At 34.0% G+C, this 26,806-nt stretch overlaps 1 protein-coding gene across 1 annotated transcript in view; it reads right to left on the bottom strand.

Annotated features, from left to right (window-relative positions):
- Positions 1-7,133: 7,133 nt before the first annotated feature.
- The window catches only part of LOC105622812 (TSC22 domain family protein 1), a 78,759-nt gene continuing 59,086 nt past the window's right edge, over positions 7,134-26,806 (bottom strand). Inside the window, exons 3-7 of the mRNA XM_012204223.1 lie at positions 18,824-18,926; positions 17,907-17,929; positions 9,610-9,768; positions 8,277-8,625; positions 7,134-7,557 (exon numbers count right to left, since the gene is read on the bottom strand). Of these exons, the coding sequence (XP_012059613.1) occupies positions 7,134-7,557; positions 8,277-8,625; positions 9,610-9,768; positions 17,907-17,929; positions 18,824-18,926 (1,058 nt within the window). The remainder of the gene's footprint in view (positions 7,558-8,276; positions 8,626-9,609; positions 9,769-17,906; positions 17,930-18,823; positions 18,927-26,806) is intronic.

The raw sequence follows: 26,806 nt of genomic DNA, 5'->3' as shown, positions 1-26,806 counted from the left end.
ACAATATATAAAATTTCACGACACCATCTTGTAAAGTGACTTTTCTCAGGCAAGAAGCGTTGAATGTTCTGTTATTAATGGGATACACATGAAATAAAGAATGTCAACGCATTTTCGCATATTATTTTAAAATAAATTATTGAATGAAAAATTTTTTGATAATTTTCTTTATTGAATTATTTATTTCAAAGAGTAAATTTTATTGCAATGTAAATAGTAAATAATAATATAATAAATTTTTTAACTTTAAATTTTTTAATATAATATAATAAATTTTCAAAATTTAAAAGAAAGTATTATCAAAGAATAAATAATATACAAAAAAGTATAAAAATTAATTTATAAAATTGAATGTATTATATAAATTTCATATGTATCCTTATGGGTAATGACGATTGTAATAAATTTTATTTCGTTGGGTACCAATTAATTCTGTTAATTACAAAATGTTTTACTTTCGCTTTAACACATTTTTTTCACACTTGAAATTATGAGATAAGATATAATAACATTCTTTTTTAATTCTCATGTTTTCTAGATGACGTATTGAAATATTACACAATACACGATATGTTGATAATTTGTACAATAATCGCAGGAACGTTTGTATAGCGCACATGGAAAATGTACCGGCCGATTGATATAAAATCTTTTCGCGATATATTTGTATATTAAAATATTAAAATTATTTCTTTTCATTATGTTAATTAATTGAAATTTCGAAGTGATATTTTTTAAATACTTATTTGCAGAAATAGATTTCTTGGTTCAAATTTTTCAATGGTTAATCGTTTTTACAATCGGATCTCATTGCGGCCAGTACTTTACGCGCTACTTAATATTAATACAATTGATTGCCGTCATATATGGCGGGATGTCTAATTTAATTACGCGTATAATTTACAATATGTATATATACAATATGTGAATTTAATAAAATTTACAGGAGTCGTAAAAATATTTAACATAAGATACATGCATTCGTTACATCAATACATTACGTAAGAAATCGTTGCAACTTTCGTGCGCGTTTGATGACTGAATAATTATTCATTAAATTAAAGTCATCAACGACTTCTTACACATCATTCATACCTAAAATCTCGCAATTATGCTCGACATAAGACGCACAGTGACTCGTTCGATATGTTGACATTGACTGTGTTCAAAGTACAACTAGATATGTGCATAATCAGGCTTTGCTGCGACATAAGGCACTTGCAATACGTGCATGCGCGTGGAATGAATTGCTAGCGGTAACTAATAATTAATAGCACGGATCAATGATCGCGGTCAAGATCGGCAATATTGCAGTGCTTTACCGCGATCTTTAAAATATCTCATTGAGAAGAATAATTATAAAACTAGAGCGATTAGGTCATAAGTTGACAATACAAGGACATTCGCATTAGATCTATAACATATAGTCCCTATGATGAAATTTCATATTTCGCATTGATTCAAGTTTGCAAGAATGCAACATTTTTATGATGAAATTTCGCGAAATTAAGTAAACTCTTTTAAAGAACCCGCGACAAAAAGATTTCTTTTATTTTTATATGAAACATTGATAATTTATTATTGATATAAAAGTGTTTTAATCAATTTTTAATAATTTATACTAATATATTTGCTGATTTGATTTGATGCTATTTGATTTGAATCATGATTATGATTTTAAAAAGAAAAAAATTATTTTTTTTGATATTTTCGCATTCGCTCATATTGTTTTCAGAATCATAAGTATATTATTTCTGTAAAATAAGGAACAAATGACATGTAGTTAAATAAATAACAACACATATGATTTTTATAATTCATAATTGAATTATACTCAATACTAATTTTATTCATTATTTACATAAAAGATATAGTCTCTGATAATAAAGATGATTTCATTTTTTAATATGCAATTCCAAATTAAACATGACTTCATGCAATTTTATTCTTATTGTTAGAGCATAAAATTAATAAAAACGAAAAAGGTGAAAAATATTTGAAATCATTGCATATTAAAGATGAAGATTGCAAAATGAATGTTAACAAAAATGTAAAATTGATTAAGTTTTCTTTTTTACATATATTTAATTTGAGAAAATATGAAAATATAAATGATTTAATTGAACTGCATTTATAGCTTATTGTTAGGAGAGATACTTTTATATCATTGATTCTTTGTGTTAATTTTTTTTATGAAAAGAAGATAAAATATACATGTATGTTCCAATTCGTAGAATTTTTAAGATCTTTGCAATTCATAATCGACATTACCAATGAAACATGCGTAGGATAAAAATAATATCTCGCGATTCGCGAAGAACGACAGAAACATTCGACATATAGTGAATTTTTGCATGCGCATATGTGTGCGAATTCAGATTTGAGGAGCAAAAAGGGATCTATGAAGGGAGAAAAGGTGCGGGAATCGCCAACATATCTCTCGATATCTCACAGTTCGATCTCTCGAGCCGGTCGCTCGTATATTTACATGTATAATTTATATATCCCATGCATGTCCGAACATGCGGTACGTCCGACCAGGGCGGGCCCAGGGCTATTCTTATGATCGTTCTGAGATGTCCGTCGAATCCCGTGCGAGCTATCCTAATACGAAAAGATATTATAAAAGGGAGTCCGGCTCGAGAGAAATTTGCAAAAATTTAGTCGCGTGAATTCTCATGATGTCGATCGATCGACTCGAAAATCTCCTCGGAAATTCTGCGTGTGCGTTTTTCGAACGACATGCGTTCTTCTTGCTTAAATGCGCCAAGCGAAGTTAAGCCGATTATATGGGGCGAATGTGATCATTATTTTGTATTGAAACCTTTCATTTTTTGCATTGAAACCTGATCTTTGTTCGTGAACATTTCTTGATGTAAATTTGATGATTACATAACGCTTAATAGACGTTTAGAGTGCGATAATTGCGAAATACAATCATTCAAAAAAACTTCTAATTTTATATTATTATTATTAGGTCGTCATGTCATCTATTATTAATCACTAATAATAATAGAAAACTTCAGTCTTTTTATTATGTTTTTATTGTTGTATAAAAAAATTGATGCTTCTGTCATTCTAATATCTTGTACAAAATTTAAAATGTTAATTTTAATGGGTTTCATAAAAAGTTGATCTAAACTTCAATGCGATTGCGGATGTAAAACATTTCTATAAAGTAAAAGTAGCAAAACTGAAAAAAAAATGTTTGATAACTTACAGTGTCGGTTTATACTCATGCAGTTTAAAGTTTAAAGTGATCGTCCAGATGGTAAATAGCAAGTATCATATATAAGAAACTTGATATTTTCACATTACACGAGATAGATTAACACACACGATGGTTTGCGGATTTCGCATCTATTTTATCATAACGAAGAGCAATATCATTAGGAGATTTTCCACGATAAGTAGCGACACGACCGAGCTGATCTACCTGGACGCGCGGATCATGAGAGATGCGAATAGCAGTCTTCTAGATTGCGATTTGAAATTATCCATAAACACGCGAGCCTCCTAGGAGTTCCGATGCAGATGCAGAAGGCGCGCAAAGAGAAATGAGATGGGCTTTAATTAAACGAATTCCATGATAAGGAAACGCGTTCTCGCGTAACACGGCCATGATAAGGATTATCCGGGCTCACCGATGTAATGCGGTCGAGATACTTTTTTGCGCTATAATGCAGTAATACTGAGAGTTCAGGCTCTTCCTGCCACCATTGTGGCCACGAGAGCACGATTAATTATAGCGTATTCACAGAAGGAACGCATTGTTGTTGAACGCTTGCGTTGCATACCTTCTGGCTATGTGTCTCGATACTCTCATGTGTTTCGATCATTTGGAAAATAATCAGTCTTAAAAAGTCGTTTTCAAGGGCAATATTCAACACATTTTGTTTCTTTAATTAATCAGAGAAAACGAGCTATAGATTATAGATATTTATAGAACACGCAGAACTTCCTCTTCGAAAAATGAAAAATATCGGAATATTTAGGACGAGGCATGCCATTTACTCATTGTCAAAGAAAACCAATGGTAGCGACTATAAATATGATAATTATATAAGAATTTCATATGTAGAATTAATGTATAAAAAAAAGTTATAATAATAGACTATTTTACAGTTATAGTAATTATAAAATAGTTTATTCAACTGTGTGAATTAATTTCACAAATAAAACTTGTATAATTATCACCTATATTTATAGTTGCCTATTATGTCTTTCTTTAAATGTTCGTTTATTAAAGGAATTACATGAAAAGTGACAATCGCATTTTTAACAAAAATAAATTCACTTTGTATCAATTATTTGATAGCAAGCTTTATTGCTCTTTATGAAGAACATAATTTCCAATAATAGAATTTCCTTTATTCGCATTTTCCTCAGAGCGCGCAGTAACTAGAAACTTGGAGAAACAAGTGGTTCTAAAGTTATTTTCTTATATATAGTACGTACAGTGTGACACATTAGGTGAGCGCAGGTATTCTCATATGTTTTGAAGAGTATTGGTCGATTGTACGTATATGTGTGCGTGAACACAGGTGAGTTAAAGGTGAATGATGTGAAACGCGCACGGGAGAATCCTGAGACGAAGCGAGAGAATGCGTCTTCTCGTGGATTCATGTTTCGATCTGAGGAACAATCGGCTTCGCTTGAAAAGATAATTAAGAGAACACGACGGCGATGATTAAACGATTCCCCGCCGAATCGAGTAAGACGAATTAATTCCGCCGTCGGCGTCGATAAACGATTGAAACTGATACATCGCCAAGACCGAAACCTATTTAGTGCTTGAATGACAATCCCTCGCGTGATATGCGAATACAATTTCTCGAACGATTTCGTATACTCAGTTTTACCAGAAATATTTCCCACAATTTATTATACGACAAGGTTATGAAGACAATTTTATTGTGAGCATTAAACTTCGTTTGCCGTAATGCGTGTCTTCCGTCTCCTGCTAAAAAAGAAATACTTTTGTTATCCTAATTACTTTAACACACGAATCAGCCAACGAAGTCAACGAAGTATGTAGACATAACAAGCAGTCCATTAAATTTAGCCATTAAAAATACCATCTGTGATTGGTCACTATATTGTGCACTGTCTACGTCTATTCCATCTCTTGTATATAGAATAAAAGACAGAAAATAATAAAATGCTCGCCAAGATATTTTGTACGAATATTGTACGTATTTTGCTGAGCATGATCCGCTTCACGGCACGGAATTCTGCAATTTTCCATAATCGAGGCACGCACGTGAAAACGAGACCTCATTTGCGCGGCAAGCATGGAAGGATGCTGGCTGAGAACGGTGAGGCGGCGGACGCTTAGAGAACGCGAACGGATGTAGCCGAGGGCTGACTGGCAACCCCGAACGTCAAATTATGGGGCACCTGCTCTTCAAAACGACTTCATTTCATTCGTATCGTGTAGGCATTTCAAATCTGCCGTGTGGCTTCTCCTCTCGGTAATGTCTACAATCATACTCACTGAAAATACCCGATTAGATTCCGAATTAACCCTCTAATGCGTTAGAATCTCGCGTAGGACGCGCCCAAGTCTGCTTCTGTGCAGCAGTTAAGATACGTACAAGTCACTTTATTTCTTATTGTTTTATATTTGTTAATCGGAAACTTTGTGGTCAATTTAAAATCGATTTTTTTTTCTTACCGAAAATGTCGAAATTGTTTACCGCAATTTCCCAATTTCCAGCTTCATTTTCAATTCATTACAATTCATGTTATTTTTATTTCTTACATGAACTATCAAATTTAATGCAAGGTTGCTTTTGCTATATGCAATCTTATCCCATCAATGTAGTTGCAGTAATTTGAACAGAACGATGTTTTATGCGTTGCCGCCGATCACTCACATAATGTAGGTCTGAAATTTCGCTTCCCCTTCTCTGATTGACATGAACGGTGGCAGAAATAATGGGGGTCCATTTTTTTCGTCTAGTACTGGTTGACTTTCGCAGGAACGTCGGGGCGGCATCAATTTATATCTCAACGTGTTATTACTGATTGGAAACCACAACGCGCGATTCTTCGTGCGCGGTATCATTACGTTTTTGCTTTACGTTTACCGAGTGGAAATCGAACGTCACGCCTGAGCCGGTACTATAAGATACTCAAAATATCCGAGTGCCATCTTAGGCAAAAATGAACACATAAATTTATCAATATCATCTAACGAACGTAATTGCGTGTTCAGTTGCGGTTATGATGGCTATTCGATTATTTTTATCAAGATCATACTCTAAATTAAAAGAGTTAAAATGCTGCCACTATTGGAAAAAAGTTGAATAAAAGTGGTAGATTTTAACTCTTTTTTTTTCGGAGTGAAATTTATTCCAAAAGAAAGAAATCCCACTTCTTTTCTTGAAGTGAATCTCACTCTAAAAAAAAGAGCGAAAATCTGTTCCTCTTATTCAAGAGTGCAAATTTTTCACTTTTTTTTAAGAGTAAAGTGAGATTTTACTCCAACGAAGAGTAAGTTTAGTTGACTTCATAATGCTTAATTGTGTATTAATTCTGTTGACATGATTTTCTCTGGTCACTTACCTGTCAACCGGTTTATCTTCCGCTTGTCTTACATTGTTAAAAAGTATCAAGACGTTGAATACCTAGTATTTTATTAGTACGTAAAAGCAAAGGAGAACGCGCCGCGATGCCGATCGATTCGCATCGCTTGATCCATCGATTCGCGTGTCGAAAGTCGATTGTCTTAACAGGACCACAAAGTGTGGCGACAAAGGAGTAAGTAGAGCGTTACTGAGCAAGAAATTCATTTTATTCGGAACCGGTCTCCGATACATCCGCCGGTTAAACACTTTTCAAACGTGATCTTTTCAATTCCTCTTGTATGGACAAAACTTAAAACTGAGCACCGTAAAACACTGTCTTGAAGAAACTTTCGAGTCACGACGACAGTGACGAAAAATTTCACACTTTCGTCTCCACTTTTGTCTCACCTCCGTTCATTCCTACTTTTTATTACAAGGGCAACTTCCTCGATTTAAATTATAAATACTACGCAAAGACTCTTCATTTACAAACAAAGCGAATGCATGTCGTTTAATTGTCTATTTCAAATTTCTCGTCACTTGTTTTGAAAGGATCATCTCTTAAATATAATCCGAAGGCACTGTGTTCTCGTTGATTGCCGCTAGTCTGTACTGTGGCGTGTCCAGATTCTGTGGATTTAAGTGCAAATTTGTTGTTGTTGTTATCGTCGTCGTTGTCGTTGCTGTTGCAGACGGTACTGTCACTGTCGGCATCTGCTGATTCGCCGAATTCGAGCTGAGATCGCTATAATAGGCACTGCTGGGAGCACTGCTCAGCGTTGGCCCATCCGGTTCGGCGTCACTTCCGGTGTAGGCCGTGTTCTGGTATGACGGATGCTCACTATTTCTGCTACCGATCCTCAATTCCTGATGATGATGGTGATGGTTGTGGTGATGATGATGGCGATGATGATGTTGATGTTGACTCGGTGGTACTGGCGTTGACGGTCCATTCTCGTACATTTCGTAGTCTGGCTCTTGTATCCTGGAAGTAGTCAATAACGAGACTCTGGATAATCATTGTATGATTATTCGACTGGAATGTGCCATTAACATATATAAGGAGATATCGACCGTATCAATAATTGGCGATTACATGGCGACGTGTATCGGATGAGCGTTGTTAGAACGGGCAATTAAACTCTCTTAGAAGGCGTTGCCAGAACAAAGTCAGTATTGAACTCCTTATCGATGTAGGAAGTCGAGAAACGATAAACCATTGCGTATGATTACTGACTTCCGATTTCGAGATCGCCATGTGCCTCATTAATCGATTTAAAAAAATCAATTAACAAATATTTTTTTCTAATAACAATTTTATGGATATAACGATCATCAATTTCTTTATCTTTTTAAAATTTAAATTCATTAATTTAATGTTTCTAATGTTATGCTTTTATTTAAGATGACCAACACATAGTTCTTCTTGTATGGTTTTGCTGAAATATCTAAAAATTTAACTAGATATATATAGCTCTGAAATTAATTTTATTGGACCATTAAAATAATGTAAGACGTTCAAGCTGATTGCTAAAATGTCAAAACTTTTTGCAGCATTGCTCATCATACTTGAGTTTCCTACGTTTTGATGGTTCAATAAAATTATTTTTGGATCCGTATGTAGCTAAATTTTTAGATATTTCAATAAAGTCGTTCTTTCCGTGTATTTAATAACTTCTATAGATCTGGAAGCATTTGATTCACCTTTTACTGTGTCGAGTACGAAGTGTATCTGTCTGTAGCGATCCGTCGCTACCTCCATAATGACGATGTAATCTGGCAGCGTCCAGTTCGTGATATTCGTCGTCCTGACCGCCGGAAGTCGTACCGTACGTCGAACTTCCTCTCATTTGTAACTGTAGATCGCTCGCGTAGCTCGCGGCCTGCGAGTCCAGTTCCGCGTATAGAGCCTCGTCGGTTTGCATGTGGGTGTAATGATTCTCGACTGGGAGATTCATCGCCCGTCGGTGCTGAGGAAGGGAGAGCGGCGTCGTGACGACTCCCGGGGTGCCACCGCCTCGTCGAGAGCCCAGCCACGACCACACGTTGTGTCCTAAAGTTCGATTTCATCCACAACTTGAGACCCATGCTGATTAGTATATTTTCTTAACATATCTTGGCAGCATATCAATGATAAAAGAATAATCACTGCGACATGCAGTCTTAAAGATAAGTCTGTTCTGTTCAGTTGAATTTCCTGCACAATTCATCGTTTCTGTGTTTCTTTTTGTGAATCATGCAAGAAGTTTAGCTAACAATAAAAACAATATGAGTGAGCCTAATGTGATTTTATCTAAACAAATAAGTGGTAAAAAAAAGAATAATGTTTTTTGTAAATTGTTTTGTTTTATCAATCAGTCAAGTTTTATTTTCCAAACACGAATTCAATTTCTTTCTGAAAGAGCGAAGGATTTTTTTGCTTAAGTATATCTAAAAATTTAGTTATAGATACAGATCTGAAAATGATTTGGTTGGACTATTAAAATTTAAAATAATTATACAGGGTACTCAAATTGGTTGCTAGAATGTTAAAACTTTTTGTACTATTGCATCATACTTGAGTTTCCTATATAATTATTTTGATGATCCAACAAAATTATTTTCAAAAATCTATATCTAATTTTCAAACCTAAAATTTTAAATACTTCAGTAAAATCAATCTTTCCGTGTAATTATCAACTATCAGATATGCTTGATTTACAGGCTCATTTTCATTCTTTTTTTCATGTATTCAATATTTTGTTCAGCAATGCTTTATTACAAGATACGAGTTTGTTTCATAATATAAAAGATTTTGCAGAGTTAGTTGAAAACATTGAGAACAAGTCGCGAGATCCGGTTCTTTAACTTTCTTTCGCGAACAAAATGAGACGTACAGTTAGTGAGAGACGATGCTACTGCGTTCGCGATCGCAATACATGTAACGTGACGGGAACATGCGAGTAACGAGCGGCCATTTCTCAATGATCTCTTTTGACGGCGCGTACACATATGTATGAGAAGCGTCAAACAGCAGGCATCTCGTAATAACACTCACCGGGACTAGGCGCTACGTCGTGATAAGGCGGTAATTTGTCTAATTCGAGAGGTGGTCGATCGGGTATGACAGCCACCCCGCCGCCGGTACCACCCGCCCCCGTAGGCCCACCGGCATCGGGCACACTCGAATCTTCAACGCCGACACCGCAACAACTCGCTGGAACAGAAAAGGGAAGAAAGACTCACACACACATGTTACTCATTGCTCCGGAAAAATTCGTTGGCGTGTCAATACGAAAGTCGCTTAGCTCGGGTTTCACCTAGTTCCCGTTTCTCAGGGCATCATCGCCCTTCGGTTACAGAGATCCGCTTGATCCGCTTGAATCCACGGGACGCGTTTCTCGCGCCGAAGCATGTGAAGTGCCAGGTGAGGTTGGCCCTGAATTCCGATACGTTTACGGCCCCACGTGCACGTATACACCCCATGCGCAAATATAAATAACTGCCCCCATATATAGAATTCGGCGACCGAACCCGAATCACCGCATTATGACGTGCACTCGCGTATAGAGAAAAAAAACCGGCTGTCTTCTGTATGGCCTTATTGTGAGCCTGTCATAGTGCCGTCACGGGCCTTCATAGAATCGCACTGAGGGTTGTAGCATATCAGAGGGTGGGGCGGGGGGTTGAACTGGGATAGGGGAGAAAAAAAGAAGAGTGGGCGAGAGGCGGAGAATGGAAGAGAAGCAAGAAAGGATCTCGAAATTCGTGGATCAGAAGTGCCGCCTCAGCGATAAGTGGGCTCATAAGAGTGCTACGGAGGTAAAAAAATGAGATTATAGGAATCTCATTTTCTTTCCGTATTCTACTTTTTTTCTCTGTTGCTTTCACCGTGAAAATGATCTTACGTATTTCTTCTAATTCCTATTATACCTCGAAGATCTCGCCTATTCTGAAAAGCGCATCGATGTCACTCGTCAAGATATAAAGAACTTCTGATTCGTAAGACGTTAGTCTCGCACATATTAAACGGATTCATAATCCTTGATGAAAGGTGTGCAGGATATTTTATTTATTCTTCTCTGAAGAAGCTGCTCTGATCGCGAAAGTGATTGTAATAACAAGCTTCTTAATGAAATGATGGATGCATTAGAAATCATTGGTTACTCGATTCGAGCGCACTTTCGCTGCCTTACGTTTTCATGCAACTCTGATGATTGATAATTTTGATCTTGATGCTCGTAATTTTTTCGATCTATTTGTTCTATATTATTTCTATAAATGATTATTTTCGCTTTTAACGTTTTTAAGAAAGAATATAATCAAATCTTTAAATTTCTCTCTTACTTATTTATTAACTGAATGATCATTGAAAAACTAAATAAAAATATTTAGTTTCTGAAGGCTAAGATTTTTTAATAATAAAGATATTTAGTTTTTTTCTTTCATATGCATAAAATTGAAAGGTTTTAATTTTACTATTTTATTTATAATTATTTTATGATTTTCTTGTCAAATAGTTGACTAACAGATTACTCAGTTCGTTGTAAAATTTATGATCCTAGATATTCTATTTCTGTAGCACCTAGCTTCGTTAAAAAGCCATTAGCTCGAACCGGTATAGCATATTTTGTACCCTTTTATTACTGCCTCAATCTAATGCGGTTAGAATAGTAATAATAAAGAGGGAAATCCGTTATATCTCTACAATTACGCGTAACTATTCCGTTCAATGTTGCTAGTTTGCTCGATGTCATCGATTAATGTCCAAATGAAAATGCATAAGCGTATTTATTTAATAACAGTACATTGATCTCGAGCATGATTACAATTTGCGACTTAACATTCCGCTACTAATCTGCTTATTGCGGAAATGGATCAGGCACATGACAATTTATCCTCCTGTCACTTCGCAACGATATTGAATCAGTTCTCGTTGCGATTTAACCAGTGTAACAAAATTCCGATTCGATTGTATGTAGTATGATACGTCTTTCTTATCATTCAAAGCAAGTTTCTGATCTTTCCTTCTCCATTAATTTTACTCAATTCTTACATACAACATTCTATTTTTCTAAATGTTCAATATCTCAATAGATTTTTTATTTTTTCTTATTAGATTTCTCGTTTTTTTTTTTAACAATTGGTAATTTTGAATGAAATTAAATTTAAATTCAATTTTTGAAGTTCAACTCTCTCGTTATATGGAAGATATTGAAGGATATCAAAAGGGGAAAAAAATTAAATGTGAACTTCAAAAATTAGATTTAATCTTATTTCATTCAGAATTGTTCAAACTATGTTCAAAATTATACCATCTTATAAATTTTTTATTATTTTATTAGTATAATGATATAACATAAAAATATAAGACAATCTTGTTCAATTATAATCTGCAATAAGCAGATTACAGTATTCGAGCAGTATTCGAAAATGTATTCGCATATGTAGGCAGTTTTGGATGTTCATCTCACTTGCGCGATTACAACATAATTTTTATCTTCTGAATTTAAATAATCGAACCCATTCGTTCTTCAAGACTTTCATACCGTCACCTGCAGCATATCTATTATCAGAATAGATAGATAGAATATTAATTGGGCGATACATGAAAAGTGTGGCGTTGGAAAACATGTCGTGACGACGGGGGGCAAATGTTACGCTCTTTCGTCACGATCAGATAGCTAAAGGCTTGCGTAGAACTCATTTCTTGGCTCCCATTGCTGTTGTGTTACGTGTAAGATATCGTGCGACAAGAATTTAATATAATTTATTACGATTTTTGTTCGAAATTTATATTCATATAAATCATTTTAAATACTTTCCTCATTGTTTAAATACAGTGAACATTTTAGATAAATATGTATATTTTAGAAATATATTAGAAAAAAAGATTTTTATTACTTCTCTTGATAAACATATGATATGTATAATATACCTACTATTCTTCAGAATATTTAAGATTTTTTAAAAAGGTTTTGGAATGAATCTTCGCTTAGAATAAGTTTTAATAAATTTTTCTGTTATTTTAATTATTTAATATTAAGAATTGTTAAAAATCTAAAATGAAATCATTTAAAATACTAAAATTAATTAAAATTTTAATAAAACTAATTATAAGTCTACTTGAAATTACAGTAAAAGGAGTAAAAGATTATAAAAATATTGTTTTACACAATATAAATATTTATAGCCAAGTTATTTTCTTCATTTAATTAATTATACGTGCATTTAATTAATTACATACGTGATTCGCATATTATTAATTTAGTCGTGTAATTTAATGAAACTGTTATAATGAACTTGATATAAAATTTCGATATATATGACAAAAGATTCTAAATATAATCGCGCGTCAAAATTGTACATGAGCATCTAGCATCTTGGTTCTTTGACGTATTATACATCGACTGGTCCAAAATATCGTTCCAATCAACGTGCGATAAGCCGATTAACGGATTCGATTCACCTTTTCTACTCGACTCTTCGATCGTCATTGTATCCGGAGGATCGCACAGCAATTTAACGTGTATGGAATGGGCCCTTCGTTCTTTTTTGCGCGAAAGCAACCTCTTTCAGCCGTCCATTAACGCACTGCTCATCCGGTGGCATTTAAAGCAATTCTTATGCATGGAAGAATGTACTATTAACGAACTTTCACTAATTTATTTTTTGCCCACAGGATATTCAATTATCTGTAATCTTATAAATTGTCAGCATGATAAAGCTATGTTTCTTAAGCTCCGGTTGAACATTTAATTAAGCCTATTATTGATTTAAATTGCGAATTTGTTAGTTTTATAATTCTAAAATTATACATATGTATATCCGAAAGAAATACTGGCAACATTAAAACATTTCTAATGAATAGATAGCTTTATAAAGAAAACATAATATAAATACGAACCTAAAGAATAGATACAAAATATTATAAATTAAATATTAATTGACTTCCATTATAAAACACACATACGAAGTGTTCTATAATTATATAATATATATAGGGGCTCCTGAGGGGCTTATTATGAAGATTAATTATCGAAAACGCTTATATTCACGCAATGAAGTTTTGAAAGTTTTAAATCTTGAAGAGATATAAAATTATGTGTATTTAAAGTGAATGAATACGCGTGAGAACTGCTTTAATGTTTCAATATACTTATGAATAATTATTCGCGAAAATTAATTATTCGCGTAGTGAATAATAATGATTCAAAGAAAATAGCGTTTCGAGAAAATATATCGAGCGACTCGCACTGCTACCTGCTGGCTTAAGTGTTATCGTACGAATGATAACGACCGATCCGGTCGGCGTACTTACGGCGCGCTACGCAGTGATACACAAACACCAGCGGGCCACGCGCCAACCAAAAATTTTGTGTGTGCGTGCGTGCGTGCGTGCGTGTGTGTGCTCACGCGTATTCATTCACTTTAAATAAGGATCTTAGCGATAGGGGTAATAGAGAGAAATGTTAAATTATCGGTTTATATAATTAATAATTTCTTGAACAACACCTGGTAGAAATGTATGCAATTTTCTTAAACCTCCATTCAGTTACTGTATTCTCATTAGTAACAATATTGTGTAAGAAATGGATAAGAATTTGATAGAGTTTTATTCAATGGCTGAAACAGCTTTCTTGGTACAAATATGTGCAATTTGCCTAAAGATCTGCTCAATTATTATTTAGTATTAATATAGATTATAATTAAAATACTGTGTAATCGGTTTATTGTCTGTTTTTGTTCAATATGAAGTATTTCATCTTGATTGGGATTCTAGTTTTACTTTTCAGTTACTAGACAGAATTAATGCAAAATAACTGTCCAATAACTATTATACTAAAAAAAATGCATGAAATTTCTATCAAAGTTAGAATCATGGATGTATCTTACATGAAATATCTAAAATGCGATACAAGTGTAATTTATCTACAATTTATCTACAATTTTTTTTGATTTATCCGTTTCAAATTGAAAATATATAATATTACGCGATATATCAATATTAGATTAATTAACTATACAGATCATTTATTCATTTGTATTGAAATAAAAGCAAAAACAAATAGGAGTTATAAATTCGTGTAAACTTTCTTTATTGTGATAATATTACTTTTATAAAGACACGTAAAATTATCTGTTGACTTACACGTGATTTATTAATTATTTTCAGGTTGAAAAAATGGAGCAATGATCTGCCAACAATGTCAATAGTGTCAACACGAGTGATTAAAATAATCATACCGATCGTTTAATAATAATTTTTCGTACATTTCACGAATTACGCGTCGCGTATAATTAAATTCGAGAATGTCGCGATAATCATAATTATAATAATCATAATTATGTTCCCGCAAGTGTTGTGCAACGAAAGAATTTGAGAAGAAGAGCAGACCTAAGAGACATCGGATGTCAACGGAGCAATTATGAGGTAAATGATTCATTATTTATTATTTTATTTGTTACTCTTACCCAGAAATAAATACTGCGCGAATACTGTATTTTAATATATTAATTTTTATTCAGAAGTTTTATTCAGTAATTTTCACTCAGAAGTTAATTGATATTTTCGTATATAATTATAATTTTTAATTACATTTAATCTTTATAAGAATACGCAATTAAAATATATAAGTCAGTCATGTGATATTCTGTGCATAAATTGATTATTTTGATGACGTTAGATCTTTGATGGTAGATTTTTGAAAAAATTTTTTGAATAAGATACATATATTTTGTGTGTACATATATCTATACATACATTTTATTCAAATCAATATTTTTGCAAGGTTTTACTCTTGTTATGGGAAAGTAAGTCGTTTATGGACATTAAAATCACTATAAGATCTCTTTATTCTTTACAATACTAGAATTTTATTTTGTTATTGAGAAATTTTCTCTTCTACATATTATTACGCGATTAACAGACCCTATTGTTTTAAGAGACAGCAATAAATCACCCCGTCTTAACGTGTAATTGTATCTTGGTTATTTGTGCCTCTCTTAGCAGTTATCCGTTCTAAAACTGGACTAGAGAATTTGTTCCTGGGGCGAGAACGACGAAATTACGCGTTCATGCGGGTTGCAAATTCAAATTGCTCCGTGCGGACCACTTTGAATGATTATTTTTATGGGAATAAAGGAATAAAAATTAATAATGTTGTCATTAACAAAAATTTTCGGTTTAATTGTGATCAATTATAAAATAAAATTTTCAGAATATATTCTTTTTGCTTACGTATTTTTTTAAATGCTTATAATACGAAAAAATAATAAATATTGATAATAAAAAATATTGATAATTTAAAAAAATATTGATGAATATTGAAATATCTCTATTTTTTAATATTTTAAAGTTTGATAAGAATATCTTTTTAATATGTTCCATATATTATATTTTAAATCGTATCAAAATAAACTTTTAAGTGATGGTTTGTAATCGAGATAGTTTTAGATGCTATTGTTAGATTTTAGTCTAAGGTTAATACAAATCACGTCACGAAAATCCAATAGTAATTCAAGAGGTTCAATGAAACGAGTGTCGGATAATTAATTCGAGTGATCCCTACATCCCAGGCAGTATTCTCTTCTGTCTTTCCGCTCGCTCATCGTCTTTTTACATTTGCCGCCGTTTGTTCGTCGATCGTATCGTGCTGCGGTTGATTTTAAATCAGAAAGTTAATTAGACGCGTTTCGTCGTGTTTAATGTCGCCCAGCCGCAGTCATCCATCCGTCGCGTCACATCGCATCACGTCGCATCGTATCGCTCGGTTATACCCTTTAAGTACGACAGAGAACATGCAGCACACGAATGCACGGTTTATACCGCTGTGAGCGGTTTGCATTATGCGAACTAATTAAACTCCAATCGATGCCGGCACTCGATGTCATGACGGTGTTGCTCTCTTTCTTTTTCACGCCAACATGTCCATCGTCACACGTCGTCAATGTACATGTTCTTGTACTCTGTTTGTATGAGAGATCTCCGCGCAATGCGAGGTTTACTCTTTTCGTTCTAATCCTTTCACCGTCTGGAACAATGACTTTGTCGTGAGACGACATCGTGAGTTTATCTCCGTGAACACGAACTAGAGAAGTTTATTTCTTGATAAGATATACGGTATGTTAAGAGCGTGTCTCACGTTTTCGAAGTGTCACGTTTATCGATTCAATTGATTGTTGCCCTATTTTTTCGGGATCGTACAAAATATTATAAACGTACTATAGACTCTATTTTATAGCTTACGCAATCAAAAGATCAATATGAGATAGTTTATTCAATATTTTACGTTACTAGGATTCAATAATATCTTTTCGCTTGAAGTTAGTTGTTTCAGACAAACACAAGTGTTTGTATATAATGTATATAATTACAATATTATGATTGCTAAGTTTCGATTGCTTCGAGTAATGTAATTGAATTTAACAGTCACAAGTACACAAACTTCTAGATACAATGCATCTGCCTGAAATGCTAACTTTAAAGAAAGCATTAGCATTATTGAATTGCAGTCTATTATACTATTAAGGACACTTCTGTATATTTAATACCAATTTAATGAAAATGTCAAGTTAATAAAATTAATTAATATTATAAATAATACGTCATATCGTAACGCTGATATAACTTTTCATATTACATATCTTTTCGATTCGTATCATTTTGATCATTTTCTTAGGAATGTTTTCTACCTTGCAGTTTTTTCTTTGAAGTTTATGACATGACAAAGCATTCTTGAAGATACCTTTTGTGAGGTCTCTTATAAAGCATATTCAGGATGGTATTATTGTGAATGTATATGTCGTATATTAACGCATGATGAAGAAACTAACGAATAAAAGAGATTCGCGAGCAGGTAACTCAGTAGGGGAACTCGGATAATTGGGAATCATTTCGAACTTGACCCTGTCAGCGTGAATTCACCGCGCCGAACGTGGTATGTTAATTCGACATAATTGGGAAGCTAGCCTGTCTCTCGACAATAAACCCAGATCTCCCTTTATTCCCTAACCCCATGTGTCAAGTTTCTTTATGAATTATTTTTATAAACTGATTCACGTTTGTATGACAAGATTTATTTCGTACAAATCTATTATGTACGTTAAAAATTTAGCTTAGGTATTCATGGTTCAGTCTTATCTTTGAGACATTGTATTTTTCTTATTTTTGAGTATAATTTTAAGATGTCATAAACCAGTCACAGAATCATATTAATCTTTTAAGAGATTACGTCAATTGCAATCTTGAAATAAGAATGACTATGAATATCAACTTATGAATAACCGATCGAATATATAATATTTCGTGAAGTTTTATGAAGAACATGTATATCTTGATGAAACTTTGCTTACCTCTGCCACCAGCACTTTTTATCCTGTAACAGATTAAATAGAAATTTCGATGAATCATGAGAAATATTTGTTATTAATTATTTTATAAAGATAATTATGATAATAATACACTTGATTTTTTTGAGAAATTAATTACTTCAACATAACGAAAAAGCAAGTGAGAGTATTTTACTGAACATAAGTCAGCAATGATTATTTATACATATTATGAATAATCAATATATTAAAAATAAATGCTCTAAATTATTCCATATGATTATTTTTTAAGTAAAAATTAAAATAAGTGAAGAAACATGCAAGTTAGCAATCAAGTTTAATAAATCATCTAGTATGAGAAGGCCGTAAAGAAGGATGAGATTGCGATCACGAAAACCCTCGTTTCCTGGCTACCCAAGAATTCTAATCGAGATCTGACCACAGTCATGATTCTTTCATAATAGTGTTCATGTACCATTTCCTCTCTTCTCGCTCTTTTGACATCCCGTTAGTCTGTCACTTGCCGGATTCGCACTGAATCAATCTAGTTAGCGATCGCTTCATCCTCGTTCTTAGTGTCGATCGACTCTTTCGATTACGTATCGCCGGTAGGTGGTAATTTAAGAGAATCAACCGCGTGCAGCTGTAAGATGAAACCGCGATCGTTTCGCGAATCTGTCGGCGCGATGATCCGTATCGTAATGCTTGACCGTTCTTCGCGAGAAGCCTTCGAGAGAAGTATCATAAAAATTGCACTGGATAGTATGCAATAGAATTTCAATTTAAACGGTCATTAACTCTGATTGATTTTATTCAGCAATAAGTAAATTTAACGAGAAAGAGTTAGTTAATTCCGTATCAAGGTAATCTTCGATCGTTTCTCTTTTCTCATTTATTATATATTAATGAAAAATATGCTTTTTGAAAAGAAAAATACTAACCTTCGACAATGGAGAAGAGTCATCATTACTACTGCACCGATACCAGCTGATACTAAAGACACTATCACAAGAGTCAGCACCCATCCAAGTTCTCCAGGAGCTTCTGTAAAGAAAATTCAGAAGTTATAGGTTTAATATAGGCAAAATTTTTGTTACAACTATATTGAAACGGTATAATAAATTATTGATTTTTATCTTACAAATTCACATTTATTATAAAAGAACACAAAGTGTTCTTTTATAATAAATGTTTCTTTAAAATTTAGTAGTAAAATTTCTTACAACAAGAAATATCAGAAAATATTAAGAGCGAAGGCTAATCAGAATTTGTAGATTTCTGTATTTCAACGATAATAGATGTGAAGTATAAGTATATAAATCTGTTGTCGCTAAAAAATCTGACACCTAAAGAATGCGTCGACTTGTCACCGTTTTCGGTTTTAGTCCCACCGCATTGTCGTAATTTCTTCAGGTAAGTTCTGGACCTTTGCCAAGTCATATATATATGCAACACGAGCATCATATAAATCGGCTCTCGAGATCTTCGCACAGTACGCGCGGGCGCCCCATAATTGGCTTACAGTCTCATCCGGCGCGTCCCGTTTCCGCGCAGCGGGATACCCGCAGGTTTATTAGGCGTCCTTCGCTATTATTCCTGCCACACACCTACCGAAAGCATTCTGCGTCCCTTACCTATCCCACTTATCCCCGTTGAAATCGTTTCATCTCGGATGTGCACCAGCAGCGATCTCGCGCACTTAACGAGGCCTGAGATTATCGTCCGTGCGAACGTAATTAAGAGAATCGCACCGCAAGTTTATTACGAAGAAACGGCGGCCACGAACGAGCATATGATGAAAAGACGATGGAGGTAGGTTCTTCTCGGTACGGATCAGCCGATTAGTCGGAGAATTGTACTTCGGGCGCGACCGGCGGCGATTGAACAATTCGCGGTCGGCCGCCGATGATTTCTCGCAACCTCTACGTCTGAAGAGTACTTACACATTTGCCGAATGATTCCCGACCAGTTCTCAGTTGTTTGCATAGCCGTCCTTCGCTGAAACGCGAGCTTCGAATGAGATAACTGCGCGCCACCGAGCGGTTTCTTTCCCTCACTCCACGCTCATTAGTCGGGTCTTATGGTTCGTGTTATCGTGAAATATCTTAAACCTGTACAGAATGTTTCTGATCGGTCTTTACTCAAGGTCTTAATCACGACGATTCCCTCCAGCCGACGCGACTTTAAACATTGAAATGGAGATTAGCGACGAACGCCCGCGGAATTACAAATGAGAGAACGGGATAATTAAGTCCCACTGATCGCAGAATTATCCGCGAAAAGGACATCGTAATGCGCGCTTCGCATCGCTCTAACCGACGCGACGACTTCGTTCGCATCTTCGCTCGTTGCAGCGACATTAATCGCAGTTTTCGAATTCCGCCGAGCAGTGCTTCTATCTTAAGACCATCCTAAGTATGCTCGTTCGGAGAGGTAGATTCATTACGCTCTTGTCACACGGCTTCCCATGCCGTCGGTCTACCTACGCATACGTGAGTTTATATGTACTTCAAGTTGTCGACACTGTAATCGCTCAGGGCCCGGCGAGCTTGGAAAAGGGGCTTCCGAAGGAGAGGAAGTCGTTCAAGGGAGAAGGAGCTGCCCGTGATCGAGAGCTGGTACTCGACTCTGCATACGAATGCGCCGTTAATGCTGCTTCTTCACGATTGTAAGGTAGCTCAGGTAGCGATAGGGGGATGTTGGACAGGCCGGCAAACTTTTGGAAGCTAATAATTTTTGGATAACGTCCATAATTAAGCATGATTAAACAAGAAAGTATTTTTAGGGAAGAGATTTTTTTTGCGAGGAATTTATAATTCAGAAAAAGAGTTAAACATTTCTGAATACGAAGTTATTTTATCAATTTATAAATGATTTAAAACATTTTAGGCTGTCTTTCTACATCCAATTTTGAAATATAAATAAATATTCTCGATTAAATTGTCTTATTTTTAAATTATCATATTAATATTCTTAGTTAAATTATTTTAATTTTGTTAATATCTAAGGTTCTTTCATTTAAAATTCATAAAACTAAAAGATATTTCTGAATAAAATTAATTTGTTCTTGTAACAGACGAATCGAAAATTGATTGGGCTTAGAGTGGGGTGCATTTAACACGTCAACATGTATCTTCGAATTAAAGGCAACATGTTACATTGAGACTAGAAAGTTAAAAGGAAGGAGCGAAAGAGAGGAGAAATGGTAAAGCCCGTCTATCAGCGTCACGTTCCTAACGTGAACATAACAGCATGCACGCTGCGGTTGATAACGCTTACAAGAGAGTTATCAATCATCCCACGCCAAGATTGACCACCTAGACCAATGCGTGTTAATGTCGGCCAGCATGCGCGAGTTCCCTGTTACAGTTATCTCAGTAAATTGTTTTGATCTATGAATAGACCGAGCTAGTTAGGTAGTCTCTTCAACCTGTATGTCAGAGTTAATATCTTTTGTGAATCTTTTCTCTCATTAGCAACTGAAATTTTAATGATGTAGAAATTACGTTTAACTGTATATCGCATTTTTTCTTTTTTATTTTGATTGATCAAGTGCAAACGTTTAGCAAGATGTCTTCCGTAATGTATTAGATCTTATCTTAACTCTCTGCCGGCAATGTTGAATTTTAAAGGCATAGTTAATTTTTTGTTTGTTTCGTTGTATTCTGTGCATATATTATAAAATTATTCGAAATGGATTCCGGTAGGAATTATTCCATTTTTTTATTATACTTATTTATATATAAACAGTTATATTTATTAAGATCTGTCAGTGATTTCGGTTGCTCGAATGACTGTATTGATGTAACGTACACTTTTTTCAGTATCATGATCATATAAAACGCAATTTATCTCTTCTCCCTTGTAAGAAATCGCGATCATCCGCCACTGTTTTCGCGATCAGGCCGACCGCAACATCTGCTTCACCTCTCACATATTATCCACGATCGCGGTTTAATATACGACGAGCTTAGTGTACGCTCGCTTCATCGCTTTACCGTTTCAAAAGCGATCGACTGTTAGACATAAATGAAAATAAGAACGAAGCGATAAGTTTTTCGCTTGGAGTCATAACTTCTCTCATAGATGATACTATACGATCATTTAATCTCGTTAGATTCTATTGCGATCCGTTGGCAATGCGCGGTTAAAGGATAGTCGTATTCTTTGAGCAATTTTAATCACATACATGAGATTTAAAAAGCAGTATAATATATGTAACAGATATTAGTAATAAGATTAAGATTATTAAATGCATAGTTATAATTGTATTAATCTGGAGAAATTTTTGCCAATTTACAATATCCGAATATCATTTGATCATATTAAATGAGAAATCGATGTTCGTCTTTACTGTAGACATTTTTCCTTTTTTCTTTAAATATTTCAATTTTATTAAGTGATAATTGAAACTTATATTTCGCACCCTTGACAAAATTTACTTTTAACGAAGTTAAAGTTTTTAAAAGTAATTAAGAGTTTACTTAAAAAATTTTGAGATAATTTAAAAAAATGTATAAAAGGTTAAACCAGAATAATCTAAAATTTTTAAAGTTTTTAATAAAGGATTTAATATAATCGGTTAGTTTCATCGCGTTAGTTTCTTTCTGTTGTTCTTAGTAAGTAAGTTTTAAAGTTACTTTAAAAAAAAGTTTAAAGTGTTCAAATTAATTTTTATTTCTTAGATTTTCTCTACAGTAAATTTTATATATTTTTTTAAGTTTTCTAAAGTAAATTTTCCCAAGAGCATTGTTGGCTAATTTTAAGAATTTTGTATTGAGTAATGGATGGTGATATCAAAGCGGAAATGAATACATTGATCTTATTTTTTTTTGTCGTTTCATTGACAAATAATTATTTAGAGCATTATATTTTCGGATAAGAAAGTATATTATTAAGGCTCGATTGTAACATTATTTTAAGTGTGACTTAAATAATCCCTTTCTATCTCTGTCTCCTTAAAGCGAGACAGATAGAGTTTTAAGTCTCGCTTAAAGTCAAAGTGACATTGGTGCAACTGGGCCTAAAAAAAAAAAACTTAAATGTTAGTAAATTTATGTTATTATTAGTGACGTAAATAGAGAGATTTGTAATTTTACGCCAACGCTTCGTAGCAAACTGTATTTTTAATAAAGTTACTATATATATAGTTCAGCTAGCTTTGCATAAAAATAATGTAACAATGCAAACGTCTTTTCACATGAGGCCGTGTTTCGCTGCTGTGGAAATACGTATATTTATTCAAATGAGTTAATAATAAAAACGGTGAAATGGATTCGTGTCACAATACTTTTTGGATAACAATATACACGCCAACGGTTTATGCATGGAATCGACAAACTTCGCTGATCGGTAAATTCAACGCTGTTCTGCCATTATGAGTTTCTCAACCGGTCTTCGCATACCGTTAAAGTTTCTCATCGAGATTTCATCGATAACCACCTCCTCGTGGTACACTTAATATTTCTCTAGATTTCATTGATAGTCATACGCCTACATTTTTTATTGATTCTAGTGTTCATGTTTTATTATATGTGTGTGTGTGTATATATATATATATATATATATATCGCGCGAATTCTCTTTTTACTGGCTTCGCAACCGTCTCGTTCCATCGAAATCATTCTGCGATCCATTTCGACAGGTGGCCCAGAGTCCGCCTCGTATTTCAGGATTCCAGACTCCAATTACGAACTCTGCGAATAACCAAGCACCCTCTCTCTCTCTCATCTCTCCCTTTCTTTTTTCTCTCGGGAAGCTTTCGCGACCCAGTCTGGGATCTAATTTCCGATTTGTACTCGGATTCGTGGGGGGTCGATATGTGAAATACCGAATCGCAGTACGTTAGCATGCATTTACACGTGTTCGCAACTACCGGCAACGATCACGCTATGAACATTAATCACATTAAGTTGACTCAGTTTTGTTTTACACGGCATATATTGGTTCAGTAAAATTGAAGTAAGGTTGTTTACATCACGATTATTGGAAGCCAATTACTCAGTTATTTATATGAATATTCGTGTCGTTTGATTATCGCCGCTTATTGGGCGTGATTCATTCTGATTATCTTACGGACATTCTGGCTTATACTGGCCTGTTTTGTGCACGCTGTTACAGCATTCCGTAAAATTTTTGTGTGAGAGAATTGGCGGATAACTTAGAAAATATAATCCAGAATAATTTTCAAAGTTTGGACTTTGGTAAAGAAGGATGGAAGGATTATGTTCCATTAAGTAAGATAGCACTTTATGCAATCATTATGCAAATTAGCAATTACTCGCTCATAGGTATATACATGAAATTATTAGTGACGTGTCTCGTTTAAGAAGCTCTTGATCAAATCGGGTGCGGCATATTCAATGCAAGTATGAAATATTTTATTCTAATTACTTTTGTTGATATTCTTGAGTTGTGTATACATTGTAAGAGTTGCAATCAATGAACATATCATTGTAACGTTGCATAAAATTTATCAAGTTGTTCTTTAATATTTAATCAAACTGTTTTTTAATATTTTTCTTGATTATCCATTATAAACCACAAATTATCCATTATAAACCACGATCGTCTTCATGCAAATCATATTTATAATAAAAATATAGAAAGTATAGAAAGTACAATCTCTATATAAAGCTTGAGTTATATTGCGCTATTTATTAATATATTTAATATTAAATGCACATGTGTGTGTGATGAAAATAGAATTCAAGATTCTTACTTATCGAATATATGCATAATTCAAAATGTAATTCATTTTGCTCATCATTCTTATTCGGAAGATAAGTGATGGTTTCTGTCGACGGTTTCTGTCACGAATTCTATCTTTGAAACGGCACCGCCGCAATCTGCATTATTTACGGCGTACAGGCGTGCGAACTCGGAATAAAAGCCGGTGGACAGACAACGAATATTTGACATGGCCAATTTGAATGCTAAGCGAGAGTGCCCTTTCGCTCTCCCGTCGTTGTGAAATTATGCCGCGGCTCAATATGCCTAATTACGAGCGAGTTGTCATTATCTTTGCCCCAAGACTTCCTCTCCCTTTATACGCTTTGCGGCCTTAACGCCTTTCGACCGCGTAAAGGTAATTAGAGATTTACCTTAATTATTTTCTTTCCGCGATAAATGCGCGCTTCTCGACCACCTTGAAAAATTGCGCCGGCAGCGTACAATGCGCTAATATTTCAAATGCTATTACTGTTTTTCCGGCGATATCCTGCCATTTTGCGTTATTGTGTATATTGTGTATATTTCGATTTACTTTATAAATCGTATATATAAAAATCTGCTGTGATAATTCGTGCTCATTTTCTTGCATTTTAGCTTCTTAAAACTGTGTAAATATGAGCAGAAATTACATTGTCAATTTACGGGCTCGATAATATTCAAATATACTGAGAAAAACATAGTTAAAAATTTATTAATAAAACATAATGTTTATTTTACTGAAATAAATTCTTAATTAAATATGTGAAATAAAATTTTATTCATCGCAAATAAACTATCTATTTTTTAATTAATATTTTACAAAAATGTATATTTCATCATTGTGCAGTCAAATTTTTTTTTATAATCTATAAATATGTAAAAAAAATGTCATATATGAAATTCATTTGTAGTATTGACTTTTTCTTCTCAGTGTAGAAAGAGAATAATTAAGAAACTGATTATATACTCCAATTATTGGAGTAATAGCGAAAGCATTATCTGGATAAATCGAAATTCGACTGCTTGATTAATATTTTTAAATAGTATGTTATCGAATGAATTAGGGAGGGACTGTATCATCAGAGATAAAATGCAATTTCTGCTGATATTAGTTTTTGTTAATCGAAGTATGATATAATTTATTAATTACTTTTTTTTAACTTATCGTTGTTTTTTAGAGAGAATTACTGATTTATTGAATAATTTTCTTAACATGCTGCGGTCGAGGTCGTCGTTCACGTGCAAAAATCCCATTATTAACATCCTTTCACGCATAAATGCACTGTTCATGACTCATGACGTACACATTGTTAAAAGTTACATATATTTTTTGCGTCACAAGAACAGATTCAGCGATTGTCATTGTGGAATTGGCGAACTAATTAAGCGGTCATTTATATAATATATGACTGCATGACTAGTCAGACGTTGCGACAAACGTTCCGCGTCCACGATCCGTCGGATTTCGGCCGATTTAGCTAATTATCGAAGGCAGACTTTATGTAACGTAGAAAGAAATACGAGTCATTCATTAATCATCATTAAAGAATGATTCGGCGCCGCAAAAAGGCTCGCGCGAGATTTCTCGTCTCGAAAGATGGACGCATGTGTAAAAGCGACGTTGAGTTGTGCATGCCTCCTCTTCTCTCTTATCTTTCTTACACAGAAGAAAGCTTGCCAAAAACTGCCTGTGGCTTCTTATATCCGCGATTCATTGAACTTTCTTTCAGGTTTATGTTTGAAAACAGTCAATTGTCATTCATTGCGGCTTCTTAATCTCCATTAGCCATTACTCGGGAATGCATCGAATATTAAATGACTATCATTAAACCTTATCTTCTCCATTAATGAAAGACTAAAGAGATTTAAATTAAATTAATTTTTCTCGTTATATATAAGAAATCCGCTGAACGATGTATCGATAAAGACGTGTATTTGATGAATTTTGATATTCTTTTATTTTATTAGTGAGGTTGTTTTGAATAGCTCTTCCTCGTGTAAAAAATTATTATAGATAATAAAAAAGGTAATCATTCGCTAATTCATTCGTTTCATGTATTTCGATATCGAAAAGCGATATCAATGTTATTTGTGTTTTTATAATAAGTTAAAGAAGATGTGTGTGTGTGTGTGTGTGTGTGTGTGTGTGTGTGTGTGTATGTGTGTNTGTGTGTGTGTGTGTGTGTGTGTGTGTGTGTGTGTGTGTGTGTGTG

The sequence above is a fragment of the Atta cephalotes genome (genome assembly GCF_000143395.1).
Source record: "Atta cephalotes unplaced genomic scaffold scaffold00049, whole genome shotgun sequence".
NCBI lineage: Eukaryota > Metazoa > Arthropoda > Insecta > Hymenoptera > Formicidae > Atta > Atta cephalotes.
The sequence above is the reverse complement of the archived record's forward strand: the minus strand, read 5'-3'. Positions and strand labels throughout refer to the sequence as shown.